Source organism: Megalobrama amblycephala, linkage group LG7 (genome assembly GCF_018812025.1).
Source record: "Megalobrama amblycephala isolate DHTTF-2021 linkage group LG7, ASM1881202v1, whole genome shotgun sequence".
NCBI lineage: Eukaryota > Metazoa > Chordata > Actinopteri > Cypriniformes > Xenocyprididae > Megalobrama > Megalobrama amblycephala.
The window spans coordinates 47,916,040-47,941,981 of NC_063050.1; the positions used below are offsets into that span (position 1 = coordinate 47,916,040).

Below are 25,942 nucleotides of genomic sequence, written 5' to 3' on the forward strand. Positions count from 1 at the left end.
TTTTTTGCTTTTTTTTTTTAAGAAGGTGTGGTCTTTGATATCAAAAAGTATGAAAACCCCTAACATACACAGAATTTCAGGGCATCACAGGTAGCTCACTACAGGCTTTCAGACACAGTCAGTATCTGGCAGCGCCCTCTAGATTCAGGTAGTCTCAGTAGAGCATGCCAATGGCCTGATGGTAAATTTCCCACCGAGATCTCCATACCTGCACATCTCAAGGCACTGCATGAGCGGAAGTACAGCAGTAATGTGGGTTTGGACAAGAAAAAGGAATGCCCACCTACATGCATGTATGCATCTAACAGCTCAGTGTACCCACACAAACATGCTTCACGCAGACACCTCTAATTGTGGATCTTGGTTATGGCTGAACGCAAACGCAGCCGTAAGTATGTGGTTAAAACCAAAACAGTGATCTTCTGTGTGGAATAATGTTAACTTATGGGAAGCGCAAGAATATGGAGGATCCTTAAGGCCAAGCCTCGTTATCTACATAAGCATTTCTATCAAATACACCTCCAAAACATAAATGACAATACGAACGCCACGTTAGGTTTTATCAGTCTGCATGCTGCAAGAAGGGCACATCAGATGCATCAGGAACTATCGACGTGTTTGGCATTAGAAAAATAAACAAATCAAGCGCTGAACTGGCACGTCGCTAAGACGTGGACATCTCCGGCTGCATAGGCTCCCTGTAAAAACCGAACAAGCACCTGCTAGGCTGTAAGGAAAACGAGCAAGGAAAAGAAGCAGCGGCTATACGGCAGATGGGCGAATGCAAAACTCCTTCGGCGTCCTCTACTCGCACAAGCCGACATTTATTCGTGTTTGCATTACACTTACTTTCTCAAGTTCTCCCTCATCTCGCCTCTTAGTAGTCGCCGAATCCAACGTGTTAATTTTTAAAATCCCGATGGTTCAATGTTGTTTGGGGCGAATCACCTCCGCGGTGTTCCCTCTCTACAGGGGAAAAAGCATCCGACTTCCCTGCGATCTCCCTCAGCCAGAGCGGCTCAGACGAGGCGGAGCTTTTCCTCCTGCTCCCTTCCCCCTCCACAACTCCTTTCTCTCTCTCACTCGCTCACTTACAGGCTGTGCCTCAAAACCCAGCATACAACCTACCTAGACAGCATTTTAGAACATTGCTTGCGTTCGAATCGAGTATTTTATGGAAATCGTTAAAATGTCCGAACGCAGCAAAAAAAAAAAAAAAAAATCCTAAATACTTTAATGAGATGTTCTAAAGTGTCTCTTATGCTTAAACAATCGGTTCTACATTCGAAAGTGCCTGTGTGATTCGACAAGTTGTTAACGTGCGAACGTTTCCGTAACAAAAAGCTCAAACCGTTGATCTGAATTTATCGCCAATCATATAATAATACGGGAAAAAATGCTTAAATCAAAAGAGAAAAAACATTTCACCTATGATGGTCAGTCAACATGCTTGCTTTAAATGTGTGATGGGGGAAAAAAGTATGAATCCAACATTTGATTCCAAAAATGCTAGAATGAAATGTTCTAAAGTCGATTCCACGTTCGAAAGCGACGCGTGTGTGAATCGTCAAACTGTTCTCGACCTCTCCAGTGCCTTACGTGACTTTCATTTTCTGAGCTGAGAGGAGGCACTGTTGGACTGTGTTCCTTTAAGCCGAGTTCAGACTGCACGATTTTAGCCCCGATTTTGGCTCGCCGACAGGTTTTGAGAAATCGCCGACAAATGCCCGAAATCACAGGCAAATCGGTGCTCGTTCACGCGAGTGACAATCACGCAGTGTGAATGAGCAAAGACGTGATCTGAGAGAATCGCCGACGAGTCGCCGACACCCGTGAGATATTTGGCATGCTAAATATCTGGACCTGTCGGCGATTGTTTTCACACCTATGGATCGCTTGTTTTGTTCCGAAAAAGGGACTAAATTTGTTACAATGTTGCTTTTTTTTCTTGGTTCGGTTCGCTTTCACATAGCAACATTTCAAAGCGTACCAAAATGCGTTAAGGCAAGTCACATGCGAGTAAAACTGTCCTCTTATTGGTCAGAATTTTCTCTGCGTCATCCATCAAAATAATGATTGACAAGTTCGCTCCATGAGTTTATTGTGGCTTTATTTGTAACTGTCGAGACACACGCAAACACTTTATAAATGTAGCCGTCTTTCCCGCTTTTAAATTATACTACATATATTAATGCTGCGGCAAATTCAAACGCGCTCTCTCTCTTTCTCTCTCGGTCCGTCTCTGGTTTCCCAGCGCTGTCTAGTAGTAGGCGAACTGTTGTCAGTGTGTCGAGAGAGACCATATACATTTTATAATGAAGCAGAGCGGGGAAAGGCTTTGTCGGGACAGCATTCTCGCACGGAGAAGTGCAAATACACAACAGAGGCGCTCGTTGGTTTTCAGCTATAATGTGCTCACTCACAGAATCAGACACTACCGCTTTTTATATCAAATTTCCCGTTATGAATTATGACATAATTTGGTTCGTTGGTCCGTTAACTGGGTCGGATTGCTTTCACATCTCAAGCGAACCGCTCCAGAGTTCGTTTGAAAGCGTACCGAGACCACCTCTTGTTTGGTCCGCTTTTGGTGCGCACCCGAGTGCGATTGCTGCTTTCACACCTGCCCAAACGAACCGCACCAAAGGGGGAAACGAACTCTGGTACGATTCAACCGAACTAAATGAGGCAGGTGTGAAAGCACCCTCAAAATCCTGCTGTGTGAAAAGTGTTCTGACTGAAAACTACATCGGCGATGACCGACAGCCAATGAGAAAGCAAGATACAGAGCAGCGGAGAGTTCGGGGAGGAGTTATAGACCACAATACCAGCAAGCATGGCTTCGTTTCAGATAAACATTACAATTTTATCATACAGAAGCAAAGCACAAACATTTGCTTGACCATCAACAGCAGCACATTGAAAAGTTATGTATTTTGCTCCAACTGTCGTTGCAGAACACACAATCCTTGTTCTTCTCGTCTCCCCAAACATTTCCTTCTCCATATTCCTCTTTTCTTGTTGTTGTTTTCGCTGCAAATCAGCGCACAGGCAATTCGTATTTCAAGCTTCTTGCGGGCTACTATTTTTAATAATAATCCCACCGTGTGTCTCAATCAGCTCCCTAGTTCAGCAGTCAGGGCACTGATCAGGGTATCAGCCACATTCGCTTTCATTATATACTGATTCACAACCTAGGGAGCTAGGGAGCTGATTGAGACACAGGGCCAGTCTCACGTGAGAAATCTGGTCTTGCGCGCGTTGTTTCCTTGTCATGTCTCGCGTGTGTTTGGTTGTGAAACAGTTTGCGTGCCAGACAGAGTTGTCGGCGATTCTTCCTATTGTAAAGTCATGCAGTGTGAAACCTTCTGTCGCCGATCCATCGTGCAGTATGAACATAGCAGCGACTGAATGCTGGCCAAGATAGTCATGCAGTGTGAAAAGAACAGTGACCCGACTACTTTGAAAATCGTGCAGTCTGAACTCGGCATTAGAAAAACGATTGACGTTTACACTTTCTAATATCATATTTTGTAATATTTGCGTTGTTTTATGTTTGTAATATGGATTATTTTCTAATCCTATGTTTTGAGGAGGGACTGCCTCCCTTGCCTCCTCGGAGGAAACACCCATGGTTCTGACATAGATCACGGAAGCTCTGCAATGTGTCTTCGATGTAAACAGCGTAGCCGTAGAATGATAGGGTAGAGAGTAAATTGTTAAATAAAGTCGTTATTTTTGTTTTGTTTTTGCGCAAAAAATGTATCCTCGTCGCTTCATAACATTAAAGTTAGTACATTTAACATTAACGTTACACTGTAGTCACGTTAACTATTTTAACAATGTATTTATTACTTTTCTGGACCTTGAATGTGGTAATTTCGTTGCTTTCTATGGGAGATAAAAAAAAAAAACCTCGGATTTCATCAAAAGTATCTTAGATGAACGAAGGTCTTATGGGTTTGGAACGACATAAGGGTGAATAATAAACGTATGAATTTGCCAATGATGCCTGTTAAACTCGACATTTATGCTGAAAATGCGAACATTCTAACATCAATTCTAACAACATTCTCAAATCAAATGTTTGAACGCATCTACAGTATGAAAAAAAAAAAAAAAAATATATATATATATATATATATATATATATATATATATATATAAATATAAATATAATATATATATATATATATATATATATATATATATATATATATATATATATATATATATATATATATATATATATATATATATATATATATATATATCACTAGTAAGAAATGCTCAAATAAAAGACAGAAAAAGGTTTGCCTATGATGGTCAAAATGCTCGAATCCAATGTGTGATGCACAAAAAATTTTTTTGAATTCAACATAATTCAAATGTGTCTGATGCAATAAATAAATAAATAAATAAATAAATAAATAGATAGATAGATAGATATCTTGCTAGGCAGCTTACAAGGTTTTGAGACACAGCCACATAGTGTGAAAATGATCAGTATTTACTATCTTGTTAGGGAGGGCTAGATGGGTTATTTATTCTGACAAAAGCTGGTTCCACAGTGCAGGAATCTCATTTTACGAGGCTTACATTTTGCATAAATACAAAATAAATTGTGATCGACATATTATGCAATAATTTGCTTAGTTTGCTTAATGTAATATGGTATTGAATTATGAAGTTTATGAGTAAAAAGCCTATAAAAAGTTTATGGGTAAAATATTTCATTGGGTAAAACTTTTATGATAACTTTCATTACTGACACTAACAAACATTTAGATCACTGGTGGACATATATAAATGTCATGAGACTTGGAAACAAAGTATATTTCATACAGTAAATGAACTACTGATCTGTTAAGCATTAATGTTTGTTGATGACTTATTAACTAAAGTTATTATAAAGTGATACACTTTATTGTCCTGCAGCTTATCATATGCAATCAGCTGGAAATAACAAATTCTAATGTCATCTGACTGAAAGTACTGCTCCACTTGACCAGCATTAATGACATTCATAATCTATGACAGCATCATTAAGAGTCAGTTCTCTCCTACTTGAAGTCAGATTCATGCACTGCCATGAGCATAAATGCTGCCATGACTGTAAATGAAGCTTGTGTAGCTACATATTTCAGAAAATAAATTAATTACCTTATCCCAACTGAATAAGTAATAACATGCATTACAGGCTGGAGGGTTTCAACTAGGTTGTTGAAAAATAAATAAGATTGATCTATAGTAGACAAAGCATGTCATAACTTTGACTCAATTAATTAATTTGAACAGAGACGCCAGTTAACCACACAAACTGACAATTCTGCACTTTTCTCAGGATGGTATCGATTTTTCCTCACCACACAAGCGATGAAACAACTATACTGGAATGACTATTATAATAAGCCAATGCATACGGGTGATTCTATAATTGAGGGTACATTTGGTGTCCAAAGTCATTGGGTTTTTTTTCTGCTTTTTTCAAATGGTTTATGTATTTTTTTCCATTATGTACCATTGTGTAATCAAAATTCAATTTTATTTTACTTTTATTTTGCCTTTATTGCTATAGGATGGTATAGAGTAGTCAGGAAGCAAAGTGGAAGAGAGGGGGACAGGAATTTTTATTGAATATCAGCTAACCTTTATTCATATAATTTACATGGTTATACATTGGCATTTTAACATGGGTATACTTCTGACCTTTGATAAGATTGTTTTGACATGAAATTCATTATACTTGCCATATAGAAGCTTTGACAAAACATTTCTACATGGCAAGAATAAAAAAAAGTAGTATTAAAAAAAAAATGGAATTTGAAAAATGATGAATGACTCACTCTACACTTATATTGTTTAGCCTATTGTACTGTTTTGTAACTATACACATTTGTGTATCGCTTGTTAAAAAGACAATAAATATATATAATTGGTTATCATCATGAATGCAACATTTTTATTTGCATGTATAGAACAGGTAAATGGAAAGGGGCAAACATCCCGGTTTAATATGAAGGAAAGTATTTCTGAAACTCAGTCATCTGCGAGCAGAAGTTCTCAGTTTATGCGATGCATGCTGCTACATGCATTGGCAGAGCCTAATTTATCATCTCAGATTATTCTGCACAAATTTTCCAGGGTGATATCTCTGTTCGGAAAAAGGTCATGGAAAATCGCTTTTCTTTGGTAGACTGCCACCAGCTGTGATATATTTCTTAGTCTGGGAGCTTTCATAGTGTTGAAATTCAATTTGTTAATTCAGTGTGGACCTTGAATGTGCCTGACATCAACATGTGGGTTGAGTTTGGGAAGACTTACTTGATATAGTAGGGGACATTGTTGGGCGAAATAGAGCGTTCAAGAGGGCTTTCAACAGACGCTGTGTGCAGAAAAGAAAACCCATTCATGTTACCTCGATTTCAAAGCCCTTTCTATTCACTATTCATTTCATCATTTGGTTCAAGACACATTTTATGTACGGTAAACGACTTAACAGTTCAGTAAGACATAAAATGCACAGGATTAGTTTATGATTCACATAAGTACAATGTTCTGTCATGAAAAAACTCATAATATTGCTAAACAGAACCACAAATACACACTCACCATGAAGGAAATTCTGAGACTGGGGCCCCAAGTCTCTGTAGGCTGTGGTCAGCTGGGTCAGATGTTCCTCAACGGAGACCTAAAAAAACACAGAATTATAATACTATTATATTATTTACTAATATATATATATATATATATATATATATGGCTTTTTTTTTTCTTTTCAATTAACAGAAATAAAATTTTGAAAGTTTTAGTTAAAAACAACACTGGAAAAGGAGGAAATGCATGCCAGCAATGGTTAATAAAACAATTTCAAAGAAACCTATTCAATAAATGTGCAAAATGTTTCATCATGATTGTTTTTATGTTTCTGTCCTACTTCTTTTTATTAAATAATGCCTTTCTATGTCCTTTGTCAAATCTCTGAAGGACAGATCATTTCTGTGATCTGCTTGTTGCATCTATTGCTGACATGTGCACTTTTCTAAAACTTTTCAAAGATTGAACTGAATTTTTGTGTCTCTTTTTTGTTTCAGGAGCTAAATCTGTGACCTGAGTTGATTTATAAACAATGAATGTTATATTAAAGTTAACATGAAATCAAAACTACTTTGTTAGTAGACATTCGAAATTGCATTTTGAACGATTCATTAGTGCATGTTATTTCAAATGAAAACTAGTTTGTCTTTGTAATCTTTTTAAATTAAAATAACTGAAATGACTTTTCTTTTTGCTGATGTCATTAAGGGTTAGTTCACCCAAAAATAAAAATTGTTGTCAATTATTCACCCTCATGTCGTTCCAAACCCAAGACTTTCATTCATCTTCAAAACACAAATGATCTTTTTGATGAAATCAGAGAGCTTTCTGTCTCTCCATAGACAGCTACGAAACTACAACTTTGACGCTTCAAAAAGTTCATAAAGAGATTGTAGAACTAATCTATATGAACTGAGTGGTTCAGTCCAAAATGTTCTGAATTGCCTAAATTAAATCTGTTCATCAAATAAAATGATCATGTCTATTCATAAAATTTTGACTAAACTGCTCAATTTATATGGATTAGTTTACGATCTCTTTATAAACTTTTTGAAGTGTCAAAAAGTTTATAAAGTTTATTAGTTGCGTAGGCTGTTGGAGGGCCAGAAATCTCTCAGATTTCATCAAAAATATCTTCATTTGTGTTCTGAAGATTAACAAAAGTCTTATGGGCTTGGAACAACTTGAGGGTAAACTGATGACAGAATTTTCATTTTTGGGTGAACTATCCCTTTAAGGCCATGTAGGCTAAGGTTAACCTACAGCCAAATAGCTATTTAGGCATTGTTTTGGTGTACTCACTCCATTCTGGTATAGAATGGCCAATCAAATCCCAACAGATCAAATCAAGTCCTGCATTTCTTGTTAAACATAGCCTTTCGCTTGAAAATATATATACTTATGGAAGTTAAAGTTGCAAAAAAGTTGACTTCAAAAAAAAATAAAAAATTAATGGATACCTGCAGAAGCCTCCATCTCATGTTGAGGTCATCAATTCTGCTCAGATTATCTGGAGAAAGCTGAATGTCAGGTGGTCTAAATGTGGAGGCCAGTTGGTTGACCTGATTTACATTATCCTGAATGGGAGCTATCTCTTCCTGGAACGCCTGGAAAAATACATAAAACCTTAAAATCTTTGGCCAAAAGGCTTAAGGATTAAAAATAATAATCACATATACCATGGTATAAACACGCTACTCCAAGTTGCTTCAGAGAATACCATGGTATTGCCATTGTACGTCCATATATAAAAAGCTTTTTTATAAGGGATAAAATGATACCAACCTTTACTCTGTCTATGTGATTTTGCAAATCATCTACAAGCAGCTCCCCAACAGGCTTCCAAGAATTCTTCACGGTCTCAGCCTGCCGTAGCTTGAAGTCCAGCTGATCCTGTGCGTCCTGCAGCTCCAACAGCCTCTCCATGGACAATTCCAGCTGTTGCTGCCAGTCAACAGAAGCTGTACCCAGATTCTTCCATCGCACCATTACATCCTCCACTTCTTTACGCAATATGCGGCCCACATTTTGAACCCTCTCCTCAGGACTTACATCTGGGCAGCAAACAAAGTGAAATACGGGTTATAGCATCTTTAAGTTATTGTACTGGGCATATGTGTAAATGCAGAAGACTTCATACCCTTTTGTCCAGGCCTCTGTTTCAGACCCTCACGAGGCATCTCAGCCAGGAAGGTTTTAGCATTGTCAAGTGTTCCATTGATTACAGGTTCTTTGGCACCCAACTCTCTTCTGAAGACCTATGAAAGCACAAGGACTTGCTACCAACAGTACTAAATGTCACAATGAGGGGTGAACATTTGTGCAACTTTAGCACATATGCCAAAACCCTGTGAAACCTGCATTTTACATCCATACTGTACACCCCCCTGCAGTCAAACTTAACCAGGTGCTATTTTTTCTGGTATAGTGCTTCCTCATGCATATTTAAATTAAGCCATTGTCATTCTTTCCTGGGCAAACATGCCTCCTTCCTATGCAAATAAGGCTCATTATAGAATGCACTGGATTCACAAATATCAGTGCACCCTGATGCAATTAACACAGTGCTGTTACATTGTTTGTGTATATTTTCTAGTGATCCTGGTCTGAAAGTTGTATATTGGTCTTTCAGCCATTTTCAGGGCACATACAAACTGTGATCAGCACTAATTTTGTGTCTGCTTTTACATTATTACATGGATTGCATAATTACTTCTGAAAACCAGGTACTAATATAACAGACACCTCATGCCTAAAACTAAAATCAATTTCAGTAAAAAAAAAAAAAAAAATGTTTCCATATATTATAACCACTATCATGTTGCATGTAATGTTTGCTTTAACATGCTTATTGTTTTTGCTTAAATGAATACATGACGTTAGCTAACAGCGTGATTTGTATTACCTTAGAACTGTGCATTTCTGCAATATGAACATTACTTTGACACAGTCACCTGACAACAGATTACTCTTAATTGTAACAAAGAAACATGCATTTTCTGTAAATCTGCTTTGAAACGACATGTATTGTGAAAAGTGCTATTATACGAATAAATGTGAATTGAATTATATTTGATAAGCAAAATTTATATCATAACATTTTCTGTTTTCAAACTCCTCAAATTTAGTTTATTTCCAGGTTTGAGTGAAAAAATAAATTTGAGGTTTTCTCAGACAAAAGCTCAAACACAGCACAGCAATGTCAATTTATTCAGTAGTTTCCAAAAACTTTGTTCAATTACATTTCTGCTGAGACTTACTTTGCAGCGCCTACACACATGCCAGTTTACTTCCCAGTTAACTGCACCTGTAGAGTGCGACAGAGTGACTCAGCTGTCACAGGCAACACGCTCACTGAGCTCCCCTACACTAACTACTCCACGACCGCATCCTGTTTACTGCGGCCCCTGACAGCTGATGGCCATCAGCAGATGTTAATTGGTCCACACAACCATGCAAAGAGACAAGGGACTTTGCACCTCTCCTACGCAAGATATCATCTCCATCTGTTTAAATATTTAACAAGAACAGACTCTGATAATGATCACACTTGGGCGCAACGAAAGATAGAATGCATAAATCACATCTTGAACGACATTCTTCATGCTTTCAGAGAGGGGCGAAGAGGATGCGTCCTAGACTCACCTTGTGCGTAAGGAGTTGTTGGTGCACGGTCGGCACATCGCCCCCTACTGGTTTCTGCTGTTCTAGCTCTTCCCTCTTCAGTTGCAACCAGTTGAGCAGCTCTTGTAAGGACATGTGCATGTGTTTCCATTGATCCACACCTGCATCCAGATAGGGCCTAAAGAAATGTATGAATAGTAAAATGTGATGCTGCCAAGTGCTAAATCACAAAGACCACAAGAGAGCACTATACTGTCACACCACAGTTAAATTTAACAAAGAAAGTGCTAGATAAAGGCAGAGATTTGAGAAATCTTTAAATCTTGTATTTGAATATGCATGAACATTAAAAAAGCTTTTAGCAGCCTTTTCCCCAATCAAGAAAAATGTGGCTGTAGAAGTTCCTTCTTAGGTGTAAAGGCACTCAAATTTGCATTCAAACATCATGAATTAAGACATTAGGTGAAAGTATTACAGATTCTGCCTTATTAACCGGACAAAATTGCAGACTTGAAAGCAAAATTAAAAGATTTTTTACATTTTCTGAAAATATGAGTGGTGCAAAAGAGTCGCTAGGTAGTTGCCAGGGTGTTGCTATGTGGTAGCTAAGGTGTTCAGAATGTGTTTTAGTGTGTTTCTATGTGAATGTAAATATATTTTATTTTGATAGATAGATAGATAGATAGATAGATAGATAGATAGATAGATAGATAGATAGATAGATAGATAGATAGATAGATAGATAGATAGAGCAATTAGATAGAGCAATTAGATAGAACGACAGACGGACAGACAGATAAAGCGGTTGGATAGACAGAGAAAGATCGACAAAATGGTTAGACAGACAGATAGACGGATAAAATGGTTAGACAGATGGATGGAGGGACTGATGGATAAAATAGATAGACAGACAGATAGACAGATAAAGCTGACAGACGGACAGACAGATAAATGGTTAGATAGACAGACAGGGATAGATAGATCGACAAAACGGTTAGACAGACAGACAGACGGATGAATAAATTGGTTAGACAGATGGACGGATGGATAAATTGGTTAGACAGATGGACGAAGGGAGTGATGGATAAAATGGTTGGTTAGAATGACAGACAGATGGACAGATAGATGGACAAAATGGTTGGACGGATGGACAAAATGGTAAGATGGGTGGAAGGACTGATGGATAAAATGGTTAGATAAAATAACAGACAGATGGACAGACAGACGGACGGATGGACGGACGGATAAAACGGTTAAATAGACAGAGATAGATAGACAAAATGGATGGACAGACAGACAGACAGACAGACAGACAGACCGACCGATAGATAGATAGATAGATAGATAGATAGATAGATAGATAGATAGATAGATAGATAGATAGATAGATAGATAGATCTCAACCCTAAGTTTGAATAATGTTCTAGCAGGCAGCACTAAAAATATGCAGGATTATACTTTAAATATAAAGTCAAATAATTGCAATGATCTGCATATAGCATTACACAGGCCTGGGGCTTGTATATGATCACATTATTTTTCAAAGCCCATTTCTGCTCAGCGTGAATTTTCCCCAGGTTAAATATAGATGATTAATTGGTCTTACCTTATACTCATAACTTTGTTACACAACTCATGCCACCGCTGCCCCATGTCGTCAAGCCGCTTTTGTAGCACTACAGCATTGTCCGTCCCTTCCAGAGTTGACACAATACGCTGTCCATTTTCATCTAATGAATGGTACATCTCCCCGTGGGCATCAATCTCTGCTTGGAGATCCTGTGAGGATTAAAAGAGATCACAGACATCCAGTTCACTATGTGATTACAGATCAAGAAAATGTTTCTTATACTTCTCCTGATACTTGTTACATCTACTAAGTACATGATGACCTGACAGTTTTGGAACATGTTTTGATCTAATTATTTCAAACAGGAACACTTAAAATAAAAAAATAAATAAAAGATAAAATAAAATAAAATAAAATAAAATAAAAATCAGTGTTATTTTAATATCATTGTGATAAATATTTAGAATGATTTTAATGTGTATTTTCAGTCATTTTCTTTTAAATTTTAGTTAGTTTTAGTCTTTTTTTATTTTTATTAGTACATTTTAAAAAACAATTCTATATAGTTTTTTTTTTTTGTTTGAGTTATTTTAGAACATCAAGTTAACCTAAATGAAAATGAGAAATGTTGCTTTTTGAAATATATATTTATTTTAATGTTAATAAAGTATTTATATTTTATTGTATTTCAGTTGATGTTTATTGTATTTCAGATTAAAAAAAAAAAAATGTTTTCATGGTTTTAGTTTTAGTTCATTATAGTAACCATGAAAAAAAATACAATTTAAATTTAATTTTAATAATTTTATTATTTATTTTCTTAATAAAATCTTAATATTGAATTCAAGACAAAAAAGTAAATATTATTGTTTCTAATTTTATCACTACTTTCATAAATTACATATATTGCATTTTTATTTTTTCAATATATATAACAATATTTCAAAATTCATTGAATGGAATTTCTCTTACCATATTTCACAAATCACTATAAATGTAAAGACATATTCAAATGCAAAAGAACAAAAATTATTACGAGGAAGATTTCTGCATTATTTTATAACAGATTGTACAATAACAATTTTCACGTTTATTTCTGACAACATTTTAAAAGCTTGCTCCCATAGTTTGAGATGGCATAAACCAATTTCATTAAAATCATGATGCAAGCCAAACAAATCCAAAGTCACAAAGCAACTGTGAAGCTGACAGTGAAGATCAAACCTTAACATGATATGTCTTCCTGTGCAACATATCCAGTGAATGAGCGACATCAAATGAATCGAAAACAGCCCGTCTGACTGTCGACAGCGACAATCCTTTAATTCCCAACCATGTGGACGTGTCTGACGCGAGGCAAAAACCAGGGAGAAAGGGACATCGTGAGGATGAGAGCGAGAAAATGTATTCTGCGACCATGTGTCTACATGCGACGTGAAACGAGCTGCAGAATGCCAGTGGTGGAGGCACACTGGCCCTGTTGTTTGAGGCGAGAGTGGGCACTGCGAGCGAGGACTGGGTCAGAGATGGTTTTCTGGGAGAACAGAGGCTTCTCTTTATAGCCCACGTCTTTGTCTGCCTCTTCATATTTAACTGCGTCTCTGCACTGTTGCCAAATGCACATATCTCCCATACCAGTGAGCAGCGGGCGACCTGGACAATGGACCCGTCAGTTTAATCAGCCTTCCTAATAAATAACAATTAAAATCCAAAGAGCTAATAATGAGAATGCAGTTTAACAGTTTTTATTTTCCAGTCATTTCATTATAATGTTTATGTCCTAAAACCCTTGAAAAATAAAACCAAATCAAACCATATTTATATTTCAAAATAAAATCTGTATTTGAATACAGAAAAGTTGCAGGTGGGTGTCATATGATGTTTTTTTTGAATTTGTAAATACTACTGGTGTGCGTTTTACAAGGAAATACTATTTTAGTCTTTCTACTGCAAAATTTCACATTTAATTCAAAGTGTTACTTGTTATTTCTCTGTAATTATTTGTGAAATTTACTAGCAATTGTCCTTCTACACCAAAGTTTTTCAGCAAAGAATGTTATATAAAAGTGTACAAGTAAATAGTAGCTTACTTTTAAAAAATGTAATATATACCGTGCACCGATGTTTGTGAAGAACTTCACAGCAGATTGGTAACTTAAGTGCAAATTTTTCACTAAGGAGTGAACATGTGGAGCAGTGTTTCTCTCACCAGTGAGTGTGACTAGCAGAAAAGGGAAAACCCGGACTGGAGTGGACTACATTCTGGACCAACTGTAGTTTTGAAATAAGCAACTGGCTTTCTCCCAAATAAAGTATGTTACAACAATCCAAGCGGGAGGAAATAAATGTGTGTGAATCACTATCTCAAGATCAGCATCAGTCAAAAAAGATTTAATGTTTGCAATAGTCCTCAACTGAAAAAAAATGAACTTTTTTACCACACACTTAATCTGTTCAGCAAATGGTAAGGATGAGTCAAAGATTACACCCAGATTCCTTATCTTGGGTTGCACATTTGTTGACCATGGACGTAAAACATCTTATATGTCACTGTCAATCTGATTTGGCCCAAAAATGATAACTTCAGATTTAGTTGCATTTAGCTGGAGACGATTTTGCTCTAACAGCACTCCACCTCCTCAAGACATAATAACAAAGATGATCCTCCAGATTTAAAAGGCAAGTAAATCTGAATATCATCGGCATAAATATGATACAAAATACCGGGTCTTTTAAAGACAAGACCTAAGGGCAGCAAAAATAAAGAAACAAAACAGGCCCCAAAATAGAGCCCTGAGGAACTCCACAGTCAATATGAACTACAGAGGAAGAGAATTCCCCAATCCTCATTGAAAAGGATCTTTCCTTCAAATAAGAGGAGAACCTTTTTAAAATGGTACCTCTCAGACCCACAACATGCTCTAAGCTCACAATGTGAAAATCATGATCTCGTATTTAAATCAAAAGCTGCACTAAGGTCGGGCATAATTAGAGCTCCTTGACTACCCGAGTCCCCAATGAGTACATGCTCTAAAAGAGGAGGGGAAACTGCTGTAATGTATGCATTTTGGAAATACTGCTTACATACCTGCCATTGCCCGAATAAATGCCGCACTGTGGCAGGGTTTTCCAGAAGTCCCTCCTTAAATGTGGCATCTTGTAAGACATTGGCTGTTGTTTCTGCCTCAGTGAGCCAATTGAGGAATTTTTCCAGGTCCAAGTAGAAATGCTGCAGTTGCCGTAGGCCAGCTTCCAGATCGGCCTCCTTGTCCCCTACACTAAAAATGGTAATGACTTCATTGTTATACAGAAAGTAAGTTGTTAAATTAGCACCTTAATATACTTCAATATTACATAAATATTATTATTGGATTGTTAAATTCCCTGGTAACAAATGCTTCAAACATCAAGCCGCAGGATCTTAAGTGGCCCAGAATTCTCCTGAATGCAATTGCACATTAAAAAGCACTTGAAATAACCTCTTATGCACCCTCACTGTGTCAGCAGTACATTATTTTCATGCTATATACGTCCTTTATTGAAAACATTATATGACACTCCACTGGTTGGTGATACTGAAAAATCAAAGATTTAAACAGCTCACCGCTTTTTGATGTTGGCCCAAGCCAGATTCATGCTCTCAGTCATTTGTTTAACTTTGCTTGTGTCGTCATCTGCATAAAGAGTCAGTAGTTTGTTTGCCAGTTCATTGGTGACATTCATGTGAGCTTGGCACTGCTGTATATCCTTAGAAAGTTGCTGCAATATAATAATATAGCGTTTATTTGTAGTAATCAAATCACATGCATTCATCTGACGATCTTTCAAGGAATACAAGCACACTGAATTAGTTTATTTCAGTTTTTTAGTCATGGTCTGTCATGAAATAGATATTGTGTTTATTTTACATTACCTTGACATCTGCATTTTGGCCTTTTAAATCATCAACACTGTGAGAAACTTTCTTCCAGCTTTCAAGTTTTTCATTGGCTTTCTTAATGAGGGGCTCCACCCTTTTTCTGGCCTCCAACCAATCGCTGGAGTCTTTATACATGTTCTGCAGTTGAAGGACCCTGTCCATCAGCTTGGTGTGGGAATCCTCCCAATGTGCCTGTAATTTTTCAACTTGAAATAAAAGACAGAACATTTCTAAGGAACCATCTCTTAAAATGGCTCAAACAATCTAACTTCATATAATGGACGTATGGAAAAGCGATTATGCTTGATTGATTGATTGATTCTCTTAACCAAATACAATTTTATATGCACTTTTTGCCTTACAACATACTGTAGTTTGTGTTCAGTAGTGCTGTCTTATAATGATATGACCTTGAGATGCCTGGTAAGACACAGTCCTTGGCAACAGCCATTGTTTAATTTCTGCATTATTTCAAAGACCAAGCTGCTACATTGTTGACACCTCCATATCACCACAAATAAAGTGTATCATTGAAAGAGGATATGGATATGGAAGAGACAAAGCTGACTTACTGCGCTCTGTAATGGTTGCCCGTGTCTCAGGGTTATTGGTTTTGTTCTTCAGGTTCTGAGCCGCAGTGATTTGTTTGTTCAGCTGTGGGCATCTTTGCTCCATGTCTTGCAGTGTTGACTGTTAGATAGTCACAACACAGTACTGTTTACTACAGGCAGGGTTTTGTGGCATCTTCTGGTCTCATGACAGTCATATTGTAAAGTTTTTTAATCATGTTAGCCCACATAATATTATATTATATCCACTTATAATATTATTCATTTATATTACAATTGAATGAATTCAATTATTCAATAAATGTATTTAATTGAACATTATTACATAACAGAGGTCATTAACCATTAACATATACTGTGCAGACAATGCAATTTTAAGGGTGGAAAATAGTTATATAAAACAATTGTATTTGGTGCCCTGTCGACTAACATTTTATGTAGACTTTAGGGAAAAACAAAAATGTGTAGAATACAGCCACTGTAGGACAGTAAACAAAGTATTTTACTGTGGACATGGAATAAAAGCTGCAAGATGGAGGCATAATCTGACCTTGAGTTTCACCGCCATGTCGTTGATCTCGTCAAGATCTCCGACCATTACTCTCTGAGTCTGGACCATGTGATCCAAAAGAGCGAGCCAATCATCAAGCTCCGTCCAGGATTTATTGAATTTATCAAGGGCTGCATCTCCTGCCGCACTACCAGTCAAAGTTACGGCTGGAAAGTAAAAAATTATCTTTTTTTCAGACTTTCAGATATCTAACATCACATAAGCAGCATGAGATGTTCATGAATTTTAATAGCATATTATTATACCTTCAATCATTATGCATTACGTGATATCATACCTGCGAGCTGACATTTGTCTCGCCACTCTTTAAGGAGAACTTGAATTGATGTCCAGTCTGCACTGAGGCCATCAAACTGCCCCTGGAATGCATCAATCCAGGACAATTATATTAAATAAAGTTGCATGCCATGAAGCTGATAGACTGATATAGTCTGATATATTGCATTACAGTACAGTGATGGTAGATATGACTGGGAAGTGTGCAGAGTAATCTAATATCATAGTCATAGTGTTTCTGAGATCATATCTAATGACATTGTGGTCGATTAAACACCTTCTCTGGATGGCATGGAGGTCTCTCTTTTGCCAAAACGGCTTCCACTGCTGGTTTCTTTTCCTTTACATCATCCTCGATCTATACAAAATAAAATAACAAAAAGAAATTCACAACAAACCCTCATTAAAGGAGTAATCTAGCTCTCCGTATATCTATTTGAACAAAATAATAAAAAAAAAAAAAATGTCCAGGTCACATTTTACCCCAAAATTAGAAGGAAAAAAAAAGAATAATTTTTTATTTTGAATAAAGAAATTAAACCTTTTTATTTTTCACATTTACCACTAAATTCTCAGTAAAGCATCTGGACATCTGGCTTTCTTTATCCTCAGAGGTTATAGTCATTGTATTCTTAGCACTGTAATACAGTATATTTTATTTAAATAATCATACGTTAATGTATAAATGCTTCTAAAACTTAATATATATTTTTGTATTACAGAAATTTTACATTATGTCTTGAGAAGAGGGATGCAAAGAAGTAAAAAAATAAAAATAAAATAAAAAATGGTCCTAAAAAATAGGCTTTTCAAAATATAATTCTTCTTTCTTATTTAGATTTATATTTATCCTTAATATTCTTTCTTTTGATTGTGGGCTGAAATATGGTTTTGAAATACCCTTAACCCTGAAAAAGAGCTAGAGTAATAGTTATACTTGCCTTGAAAAGCACCACTAACAAGAAACAAGATTTGGTTTTGAGAAAAACAACAATATAAGTGACAGCATGCAGCAGTGTGCAAATCATAATCAGTTGAGTACAGCAGAATCAGAGCGAAACAGCCACAAACAATTCAAAAGCACACAAGTACATATGTACTGATATTTTTCATAAGTCCATTAACTGAAAGAACAAATGATTTCCTGAAACTATTAGTTGCATGTCTAGGGAAGCGAAACCTGTGCCTTGATGGGAGCAGATGAAACTATGAAGCAGATGCTAGGATGCTAGGAAAGACATCTGAAAAAGTCTCTCTGTACAAATTTGAGAGACTGTGCAAAATCAGACCAAAGATGGGTCATTAAAAAAGTCACATTAGACTTTAAAAAACTGTAAGTTTCCTTAATCTTTGAACACCTTGTTTGAGAATGAATTACCTACAGTACATGTTTGTTTCTAGTAGGGATCAAATCAGCAACATGATGGTTGCAAGCCCTGAACTTTTACCACTATACCACCCATAGCTATTACAGCATAAAGTTGAAATAAGACAGACAACAGTATTATGAAACAGCAAGACTGCGGTCTGTATGTTCTACATATGTGCTAGCTCACGTCTGTGAGATTACCTTTGGGTCTACTGCAGTAGGGGACTGCTCAAGCTGATTCTTTGTAGTGGAAGCCCAAATTGAGAGCTTGGAGAGCTGTTCCTGGTACAAAGACAAATCCCTCAGGAGATCCTCGATTTGTCGCTGCTTCTCAGGAAGATCAGTGGACACCTTTTCAGGAGAGAAAGAAACATTTACAGTTCTTTTCAATAAATCACTGCAGGGGCGAATCTTATGAAACCTGTTTAGAACATCAAAAAGAAAATAAAGAGATATACTGAGATATATTTTTTACTGAAAATAAAAACAAAAACATTAGAACAGAATAAATTAAATAAATATTTTTCATAAAGAGCTTTTTTTTTTTTTTTTTAGGATTTTTACCTTCTTTTTTTGCATGATAATTAATAATAATAATAATAATAATAATAATAATAATATATAATAAAATAAAATCCAACACCGTATTGTCCCTCATAACCGGTAGTATAACAAGCTTATGAGCAAGCCTAATTGTAATATACTAGTTTGACATGACATGGAAGAAAACAGAGTTTTTTGTGGGCTTTCAAAATAAATATACATATACAATATATATTTTGAAAATACTTTAAAAAAAATTATATTATATTATATTATATTATATTATATTATATTATATTATATTATATTATATTATATTATATTATATTATATTATATTATATTATATTATATTATATTATATTATATTATATTATATTATATTATATTACATTACATTACATTACATTACATTACATTATATACAGTACAGTCCAAAAGTTTGGAACCACTAAGATTTTTAATGTTTTTAAAAGAAGTTTCGTCTGCTCACCAAGGCTACATTTATTTAATTAAAAATACAGTAAAAAACAGTAATATTGTGAAATATAATTACAATTTAAAATAACTGTTTTCTATTTGAATATATTTCACAAAGTAATTTATTCCTGTGATGGCAAAGCTGAATTTTCAGCATCATTACTCCAGTCTTCAGTGTCACATGATCCTTCAGAAATCATTCTAACATGCTGATTTGCTGCTCAAGAAACATTTAATGTGTACAATTGTACAAAATATTTGTGTACAATATTTTTTTTCAGGATTATTTGATGAATAGAAAGTTCAAAAGAACAGTGTTTATCTGAAATCTAATCTTTTGTAACATTATAAATGTCTTTACTGCCACTTTTGATTGATTTAATGCATCCTTGCTGAATAAAAGTATTCATTTCTTTAATTTCTTTTCAAAAAAATAAAAATAAAAATTCTTACTGACCCCAAACTTTTGAACGGTAGTGTATAATGCTACAGAAGCTTTGTATTTCAGATAAATGCTGTTCTTTTGAACTTTCTATTCATCAAGGAATCCTTAAAAAAAAAGTACACAACTGTTTTCAACATTGAAAATAATCATAAATGTTTATTGAGCAGCAAATCAGCATATTAGAATGATTTCTGAAGGATCATGTGACACTGAAGACTGGAGTAACGATGCTGAAAATTTAGCTTTGCATCACAGGAATAAATTACTTTGTCAAATATATTTAAATAGTACACAGTTATTTTATTTTAGCCATGGTGTCAAGACATCTATAAATATGATTAAAAGATTAATATGAGGCAGAAGTACAGAATGTCAGGTTTTATTATTGGCTGTTTCAACACAAAATGTTTAACCAACTAAGAAGTGCAGCACTTTTAGAGTTTCATCCCTCTGTCTAATGTGAGCATAAGTATAGGGACAGTTTAACTTAAAGTAAATGTAAAAGTGTAAAAGCTAATATTTAGTTGTAAATCCCCTGCAAGCAATCACAGGAGCGAGTCTGTGACCCATAGACATCACCAGACTCTTGGTTTCACACTTTGAAATGCTTTTCCAGGCCTTTAATGCAGCCATTTTCAACGGTTGCTTGTTTTGGGAAGTTTCTGCCCTTAGTCTTCTCTTCAGCTGGCGAAATGCTTGTTCAATAGGATTGAAATCTGGAGACTGACTTGTCCATTTTGGAATGTCCTGAAAAAGATAGATACCACTGGAAAGCTTCAGCAACCGACAACAACCAGGTCAGCTGAGAAAAATCAACAGCAGTTGATGATAGACAAGTGACAAGGGCTATGAAAAAAAACAAACAAACAAAAAAACTGTAAAATCACCAGCAACCTCCAGAAAGCTGGGGTGATGCTCTCACAATCTGCTGCTCACAACAGACTTCACCAACAGAATTACAGAGGCTACACTGCAAGATCAAATATCTGATCAGTACCAAAAATAGGAAAGCTAATTTGAATTTGCAAAAACACACAGAGATGAGCCAGTAGTTTTAGAACAGAGTTTTATGAACAGATAAGACAAAGATGAACCTTTATCATAGTGGGAAAGCAAAAAGTATGGAGAAAAAAAAGGAACTGCAAATGATCCAAGGCATACAACCTCATCTGGAAAGCATGGTGGAGGTAGTGTCATGTCATAGGCATGCATGTCTGCCTCTGGAACAGGCTCACTCATCTTTATTGAGGACTTATTCAATGATGGCAGCAGAAGAATGAATTCAGAAGTGTACAAAAGAATCTTGCCTACCAGTGTTCAAGCAAATACCACCAGACACACTGGGAAGTGCTTCATATGGCAACAGGACAATGACCCAAAACACTAGTACTGCCAACTCAATCAAGATTACCATGTTAAAGAAATTTTGGGTCTTAGATTGGAGAAGTCTCCAGATTTAAATCCTTTTGAACAAGCATTTCACCAGCTGAAGAGGAGACTCAAAATGCAGAAACTCCCCAAAACAAGCAACCGTTGAAAATGTCAGCATTAAAGGCCTGGAAAAGCATTTCAAAGTGTGAAACCAAGAGTCTGGTGATGTCTATGGGTCACAGACTCGCTCCTGTGATTGCTTGCAAGGGATTTACTAAATATTAGCTTTTACACTTTTACATTTGCTTTAAGTTAAACTGTCCCAATACTTATGCTCACATTGGGATGAAACTCCAAGTGCTGTACTTCTTAGCTGGCAAAACATTTTGTGTTAAAACAGCCAATAACAAAATATGACATTCTGTACTTCTGCCTCATATTAATCATATATACACACACACACAGATATTTATATTTATATATACATACGCACACATATTATGGGGTAGGATATTTACCTTAGTGTATTAGAGGTATGTTAATATTCTAGCGAATTTTTGTAAACGTCTACGATTACATGGATCTGACTATTCAATGATAATGTCCTCATTAGGCTGTTAACAGAAATGATACTTGCATTAATCATGCCAAGGTCACAAAATCATTGAATTTAATGGGCAAGTAAGATCAAATAGCAGAGAAGGAAAGAAATGATTTGAATTACCTTGGCCCATCGCATATTAATAACCTTCAGATGTTTCTCCAATGGTTTGACTTTATCAGCTGGGAGAGATGAGCCTTTGCTGTTGATCTGATGAAGAGTTTGCTTTCTGCTCGGCAGTTCCACCACCCGGGCCTGGAGATTTTCACACACACATATATTAATTATCTACTCCTCTGTGTGACTCATTTTTGGTGATTTGCCTCATGGGAGAATTTTAATTTTAATACGGAGCTAAAAGCTATGTTTTTCCCCCATGTGCGAGTTAATGGCATCTTTTTAAACGACTGATTTTTACCTGCACTTTTTCTAAAGTTGCACTGAGCTGCTCCTTGTGACCTGATTCAACAGGAAGTGCAGCCACAGCCTCTGCATCATCCAGCCAGGACTGAAACTCCCCCATGTCTTCATTTAACTCGGCAAGAACAATTTTTGCCCCGGCAGACCTAAAACACACAGCAGCCATATTAATGCATTCCTTCAAAATAAGGACAAAAGAGGGCAATTATGTAGGTGTTTGCTGCTCAAATTGAATTATGCTAAGATATTCAAACGTGTGCAGCTCTCTCACAAACTGCCTGCATTAATATGTCCTGAATTTTCACTAACCGTCTCTTGATCTCAGCAAGTTGGTTGGACGCTTTGGCCCAGCGGGAGTTGATAGAGGCGAGCTGCTGTTTAATGTGGTCCCTGTCGTCTTTACTGCACTGTGGAGTCAGATCTGTCCCAAGAGCATTGAGCCCCTTCACTGCTGCTTCTTGTTTCTCCAAATCTCCCTGGAGCTCCTGGGAAAGTAGAATGTCGCAGTATAGATGGTCTGAAAATTAATCTAACATGAGAACTAATCTAGCACTAATATAACATGCTAACTGTATTGCCTAAAAAAATCTGGTAATACTTTCTATGAAGCCTGTATATAATGATTTCTTATTCTTAATCATCATTTTTAACAGTATTCTTAAAGGAATAGTTCACCCAAAAATAAAACTCACCCCAAGGCCATCTAAGATGTATATGATTTTCTTTCCTCAGCCGAAGATTACAGGATTTTTTATCCATCTAATGAAAGTGAATGGTGCCCAACGTAGACCATTCCCAACATGCATATTTCACTTGAGAGGTGAACGCGCTTCGCAGAGCTGCACCAAGGCAAGCATTTGTAGTTTAAAAAAGTATATATATATTTTTTCCCCCTAAAAATGATGTATCGTTTTGCTAGAGAAGATTATTCTTTGGCTGGGGTTATGTGGAGCTCTTTGAAGCTGGCTAAATATGGATTTTGTACTGTCTAAAATGGTCTATATTGGGCACCATTCACTTGCATTAGATGGAGAAAAATCCTGGAATGTTTTCCTCCAAAACCTTAATTTCTCTTCGGCTGAGGAAAGAAAGTCAAATACATCTTGGATGGCCATGGGCGATGAGTAGATAATCAGCCAATTTTAATTTTTTGATGATTTCTTTAGTATTGTACACAATGTAATTTGTATATATTATTATAATTAAATGATAAAATTTGTTTACCTTGAGGTGGTCTCTATTTTTTATGGGGTCTTGTTCATACTTCACAATCGTTCTCTCAGCATCTGTGAGCCAATCGTCAAGTGTTTTGAGCTCTACGCTGAATTTCTTTGATTTTTCAAGGCGTCTGGACAGAAACACAAGTAGACAAACAAAACATTGTGAGTCAGAGAGTGAAGAGAGAGAATGTAAAATCAATATTCTGATTTAAACTGCAAAATTTATTAGAGTAAAAAGTTAATGTGCACATATTATTTAGTTATAAAGCACTTAAAAACAATGTCACTTGTGTGGTTTCTTTTACTTAATCTAGATTATTTAATATGACTCCTGTTAGTATTTTCTTTAATTAAAATGATAAAAAATAGTTTTTGTTAATTGAAATAAAGCTGAAATAAAATATAAATATTATATTAAAAACTTAAACGAAAATTTTAAATATTGATCATTTTAACTAACTAAAATAAAATAAGTTTTAGAGTGCTAAAATTACAAAAAAATAAAACTGGAAAATATAAATTAAAGCTAAATAGAAATAAAATGACAAAAGCACATAAAATTACTCAAACTAAAATTAAAATGAAAACAAAATAAAACAATAAAAGCTCATTTAAAATACTGATAAATACTGTAAGTAAATATATTCTTATGCATGCACATACAGATCACATTCATGTTTCTGTAATAGAGGAGCAAGTAATATGGTAGAGTGCATTTAACAAAGACAAACAATTCACCGATTGAATAACACATTATTTTGCTACTGACTGATAAGGCAAATTACAACAGTGTGATGTCATTCATCCTTACACGAGTCTGTCGTGATAGAGCTTTTTAAGGTTTTCCCAGTTGGCTCTGAGCAGTTGAACCAGTAAACTCTCTTCAGGAAGAGAGGCTACCCTGCCCAAAGCCTCCGTCACTGGACTCTCCAGTTTATCCAGATTAACTTTAACCTCCTAAATCACATGTAAAACAACAGATTAAAGCATTTATGTTATTTTTAATGCTGTTTCAGTGGTGTGAGTAAAACAAATTGTGTTCATGTACAGTGAGTAATTCAATAACAGATTGAATCAGCTCATGGACACAAAAAAGCACTGGCTAATAAAAATCATTTGTAGAAATGAGACATGGTTTATGATACAACCTTAAGGCACTTCTCTTGTTGAGGAACGTTGATGAATGCTGCAGACCAGCGCTCAGGAGAGTTCAGTAGAGCCTCGTTTTCAGCGATACACTGCAGCAAAAACTGCAGCTCCTGCATATACAAAGATGGAGAACAATGCGTCTCATACAATTTGACTATTTTACTCTGATGAAATAACAGGTTACTGTGAAATAAAGAGCAGTAAACAGAAGGAAAAAAATAATGTTTAAGAAAAAAAATGCTTTATAGACACTCAAAACCCTCCAAAAACTTTTTTTTTTTTTTTTTTCAATCCCACATTAAAGACTGTCCTTTACTACGGAAGCCCTAAAGCGACATGGAGATGGAAAAAATATGAGATGGGAGGGAAAAAATATATATATTTCAATGCTTTTGCGTCCGTTCACAAAAGTTCTGCGTTATTTCGAGAAACTTTGCAATTGCTTGCAAATCCTTTGCATTCTTTCAAGAAACTTTTACGTTCCCCCTGAGAAATTTCGTGTTCACTCGCAAAAAAGTTTCTTGGGGGAACGCAAAACATTTTGAGACTGAACGCAAAGTTTCTCGAGGGAATGCAAAACATTTTGAGAGTAAACGCAAAATTTCTTGAGGGAACACAAAACATTTTAAGAGTGAACAAAAAACATTTTGAGAGTGAACACAAAGTTTCTCAGGAGAGAGCGCAAAACATTTTGAAATTGAACACAAAGAACTCGAGGGAACGCAAAACATTTTGAGAGTGAATGCAAAGTTTCTTGAGGGAACGCAAAACATTTTAAGAGTGAATGCAAAACATTTTGAGAGTGAACGCAAAGTTTCTCAGGAGAGCGCAAAACATTTTGAAATTGAACACAAAAGAACTCGAGGGAACGCAAAACATTTTGAGAGTGAACGCAAAGTTTCTTGGGGGAACACAAAACATTTTGAGACTGAACGCAAAGTTTCTCGAGGGAATGTAAAATATTTTGAGAGAACGTAGTTTCTTGGGGGAACGCAAACCATTTTGAGAGTGAACACAAAGTTTCTCGAAGGATTGCAAAATATTTTGAGAGAACGCAGTTTCTTGGGGGAACGCAAAACATTTTGATACTGAACGCAAAGTTTCTTGAGGGAATGCAAAACATTATGAGAGTGAACGCAAAATTTCTTGAGGGAATGCAAAACATTTTGAGAGTGAACGCAAAGTTTCTCGGGAGAGCGCAAAACATTTTGAAATTGAA

At 35.9% G+C, this 25,942-nt stretch overlaps 1 protein-coding gene across 14 annotated transcripts in view; it reads right to left on the reverse strand.

Annotated features, from left to right (window-relative positions):
* Positions 1–25,942, reverse strand: part of dmd (dystrophin) — a 129,335-nt gene that overhangs the window by 39,910 nt on the left and 63,483 nt on the right. For 12 of the 14 annotated variants that reach the window (XR_007185920.1, XM_048197886.1, XM_048197889.1 and 9 more), the window contains 21 exons: positions 24,723–24,833; positions 24,386–24,531; positions 23,579–23,702; positions 22,664–22,839; positions 22,353–22,500; positions 22,058–22,189; positions 18,697–18,846; positions 17,404–17,484; positions 17,128–17,209; positions 16,830–16,996; positions 16,283–16,400; positions 15,705–15,916; positions 15,396–15,550; positions 14,880–15,069; positions 11,828–12,000; positions 10,243–10,399; positions 8,738–8,855; positions 8,383–8,651; positions 8,058–8,204; positions 6,613–6,691; positions 6,325–6,385 (listed from right to left, as the gene is read on the reverse strand). Coding sequence is in view for 13 of the 14 variants with exons in the window: in XM_048197886.1 (XP_048053843.1) it covers positions 6,325–6,385; positions 6,613–6,691; positions 8,058–8,204; positions 8,383–8,651; positions 8,738–8,855; positions 10,243–10,399; positions 11,828–12,000; positions 14,880–15,069; positions 15,396–15,550; positions 15,705–15,916; positions 16,283–16,400; positions 16,830–16,996; positions 17,128–17,209; positions 17,404–17,484; positions 18,697–18,846; positions 22,058–22,189; positions 22,353–22,500; positions 22,664–22,839; positions 23,579–23,702; positions 24,386–24,531; positions 24,723–24,833 (2,996 nt within the window). In the remaining variant the exon portion in view is untranslated. Of the gene's footprint in view, positions 1–849; positions 1,733–6,324; positions 6,386–6,612; positions 6,692–8,057; positions 8,205–8,382; positions 8,652–8,737; positions 8,856–10,242; positions 10,400–11,827; positions 12,001–13,015; positions 14,800–14,879; positions 15,070–15,395; positions 15,551–15,704; positions 15,917–16,282; positions 16,401–16,829; positions 16,997–17,127; positions 17,210–17,403; positions 17,485–18,696; positions 18,847–22,057; positions 22,190–22,352; positions 22,501–22,663; positions 22,840–23,578; positions 23,703–24,385; positions 24,532–24,722; positions 24,834–25,942 lie in introns of those variants that run through there. The other 2 variants (XM_048197897.1, XM_048197898.1) reach the window with 2 other exon arrangements.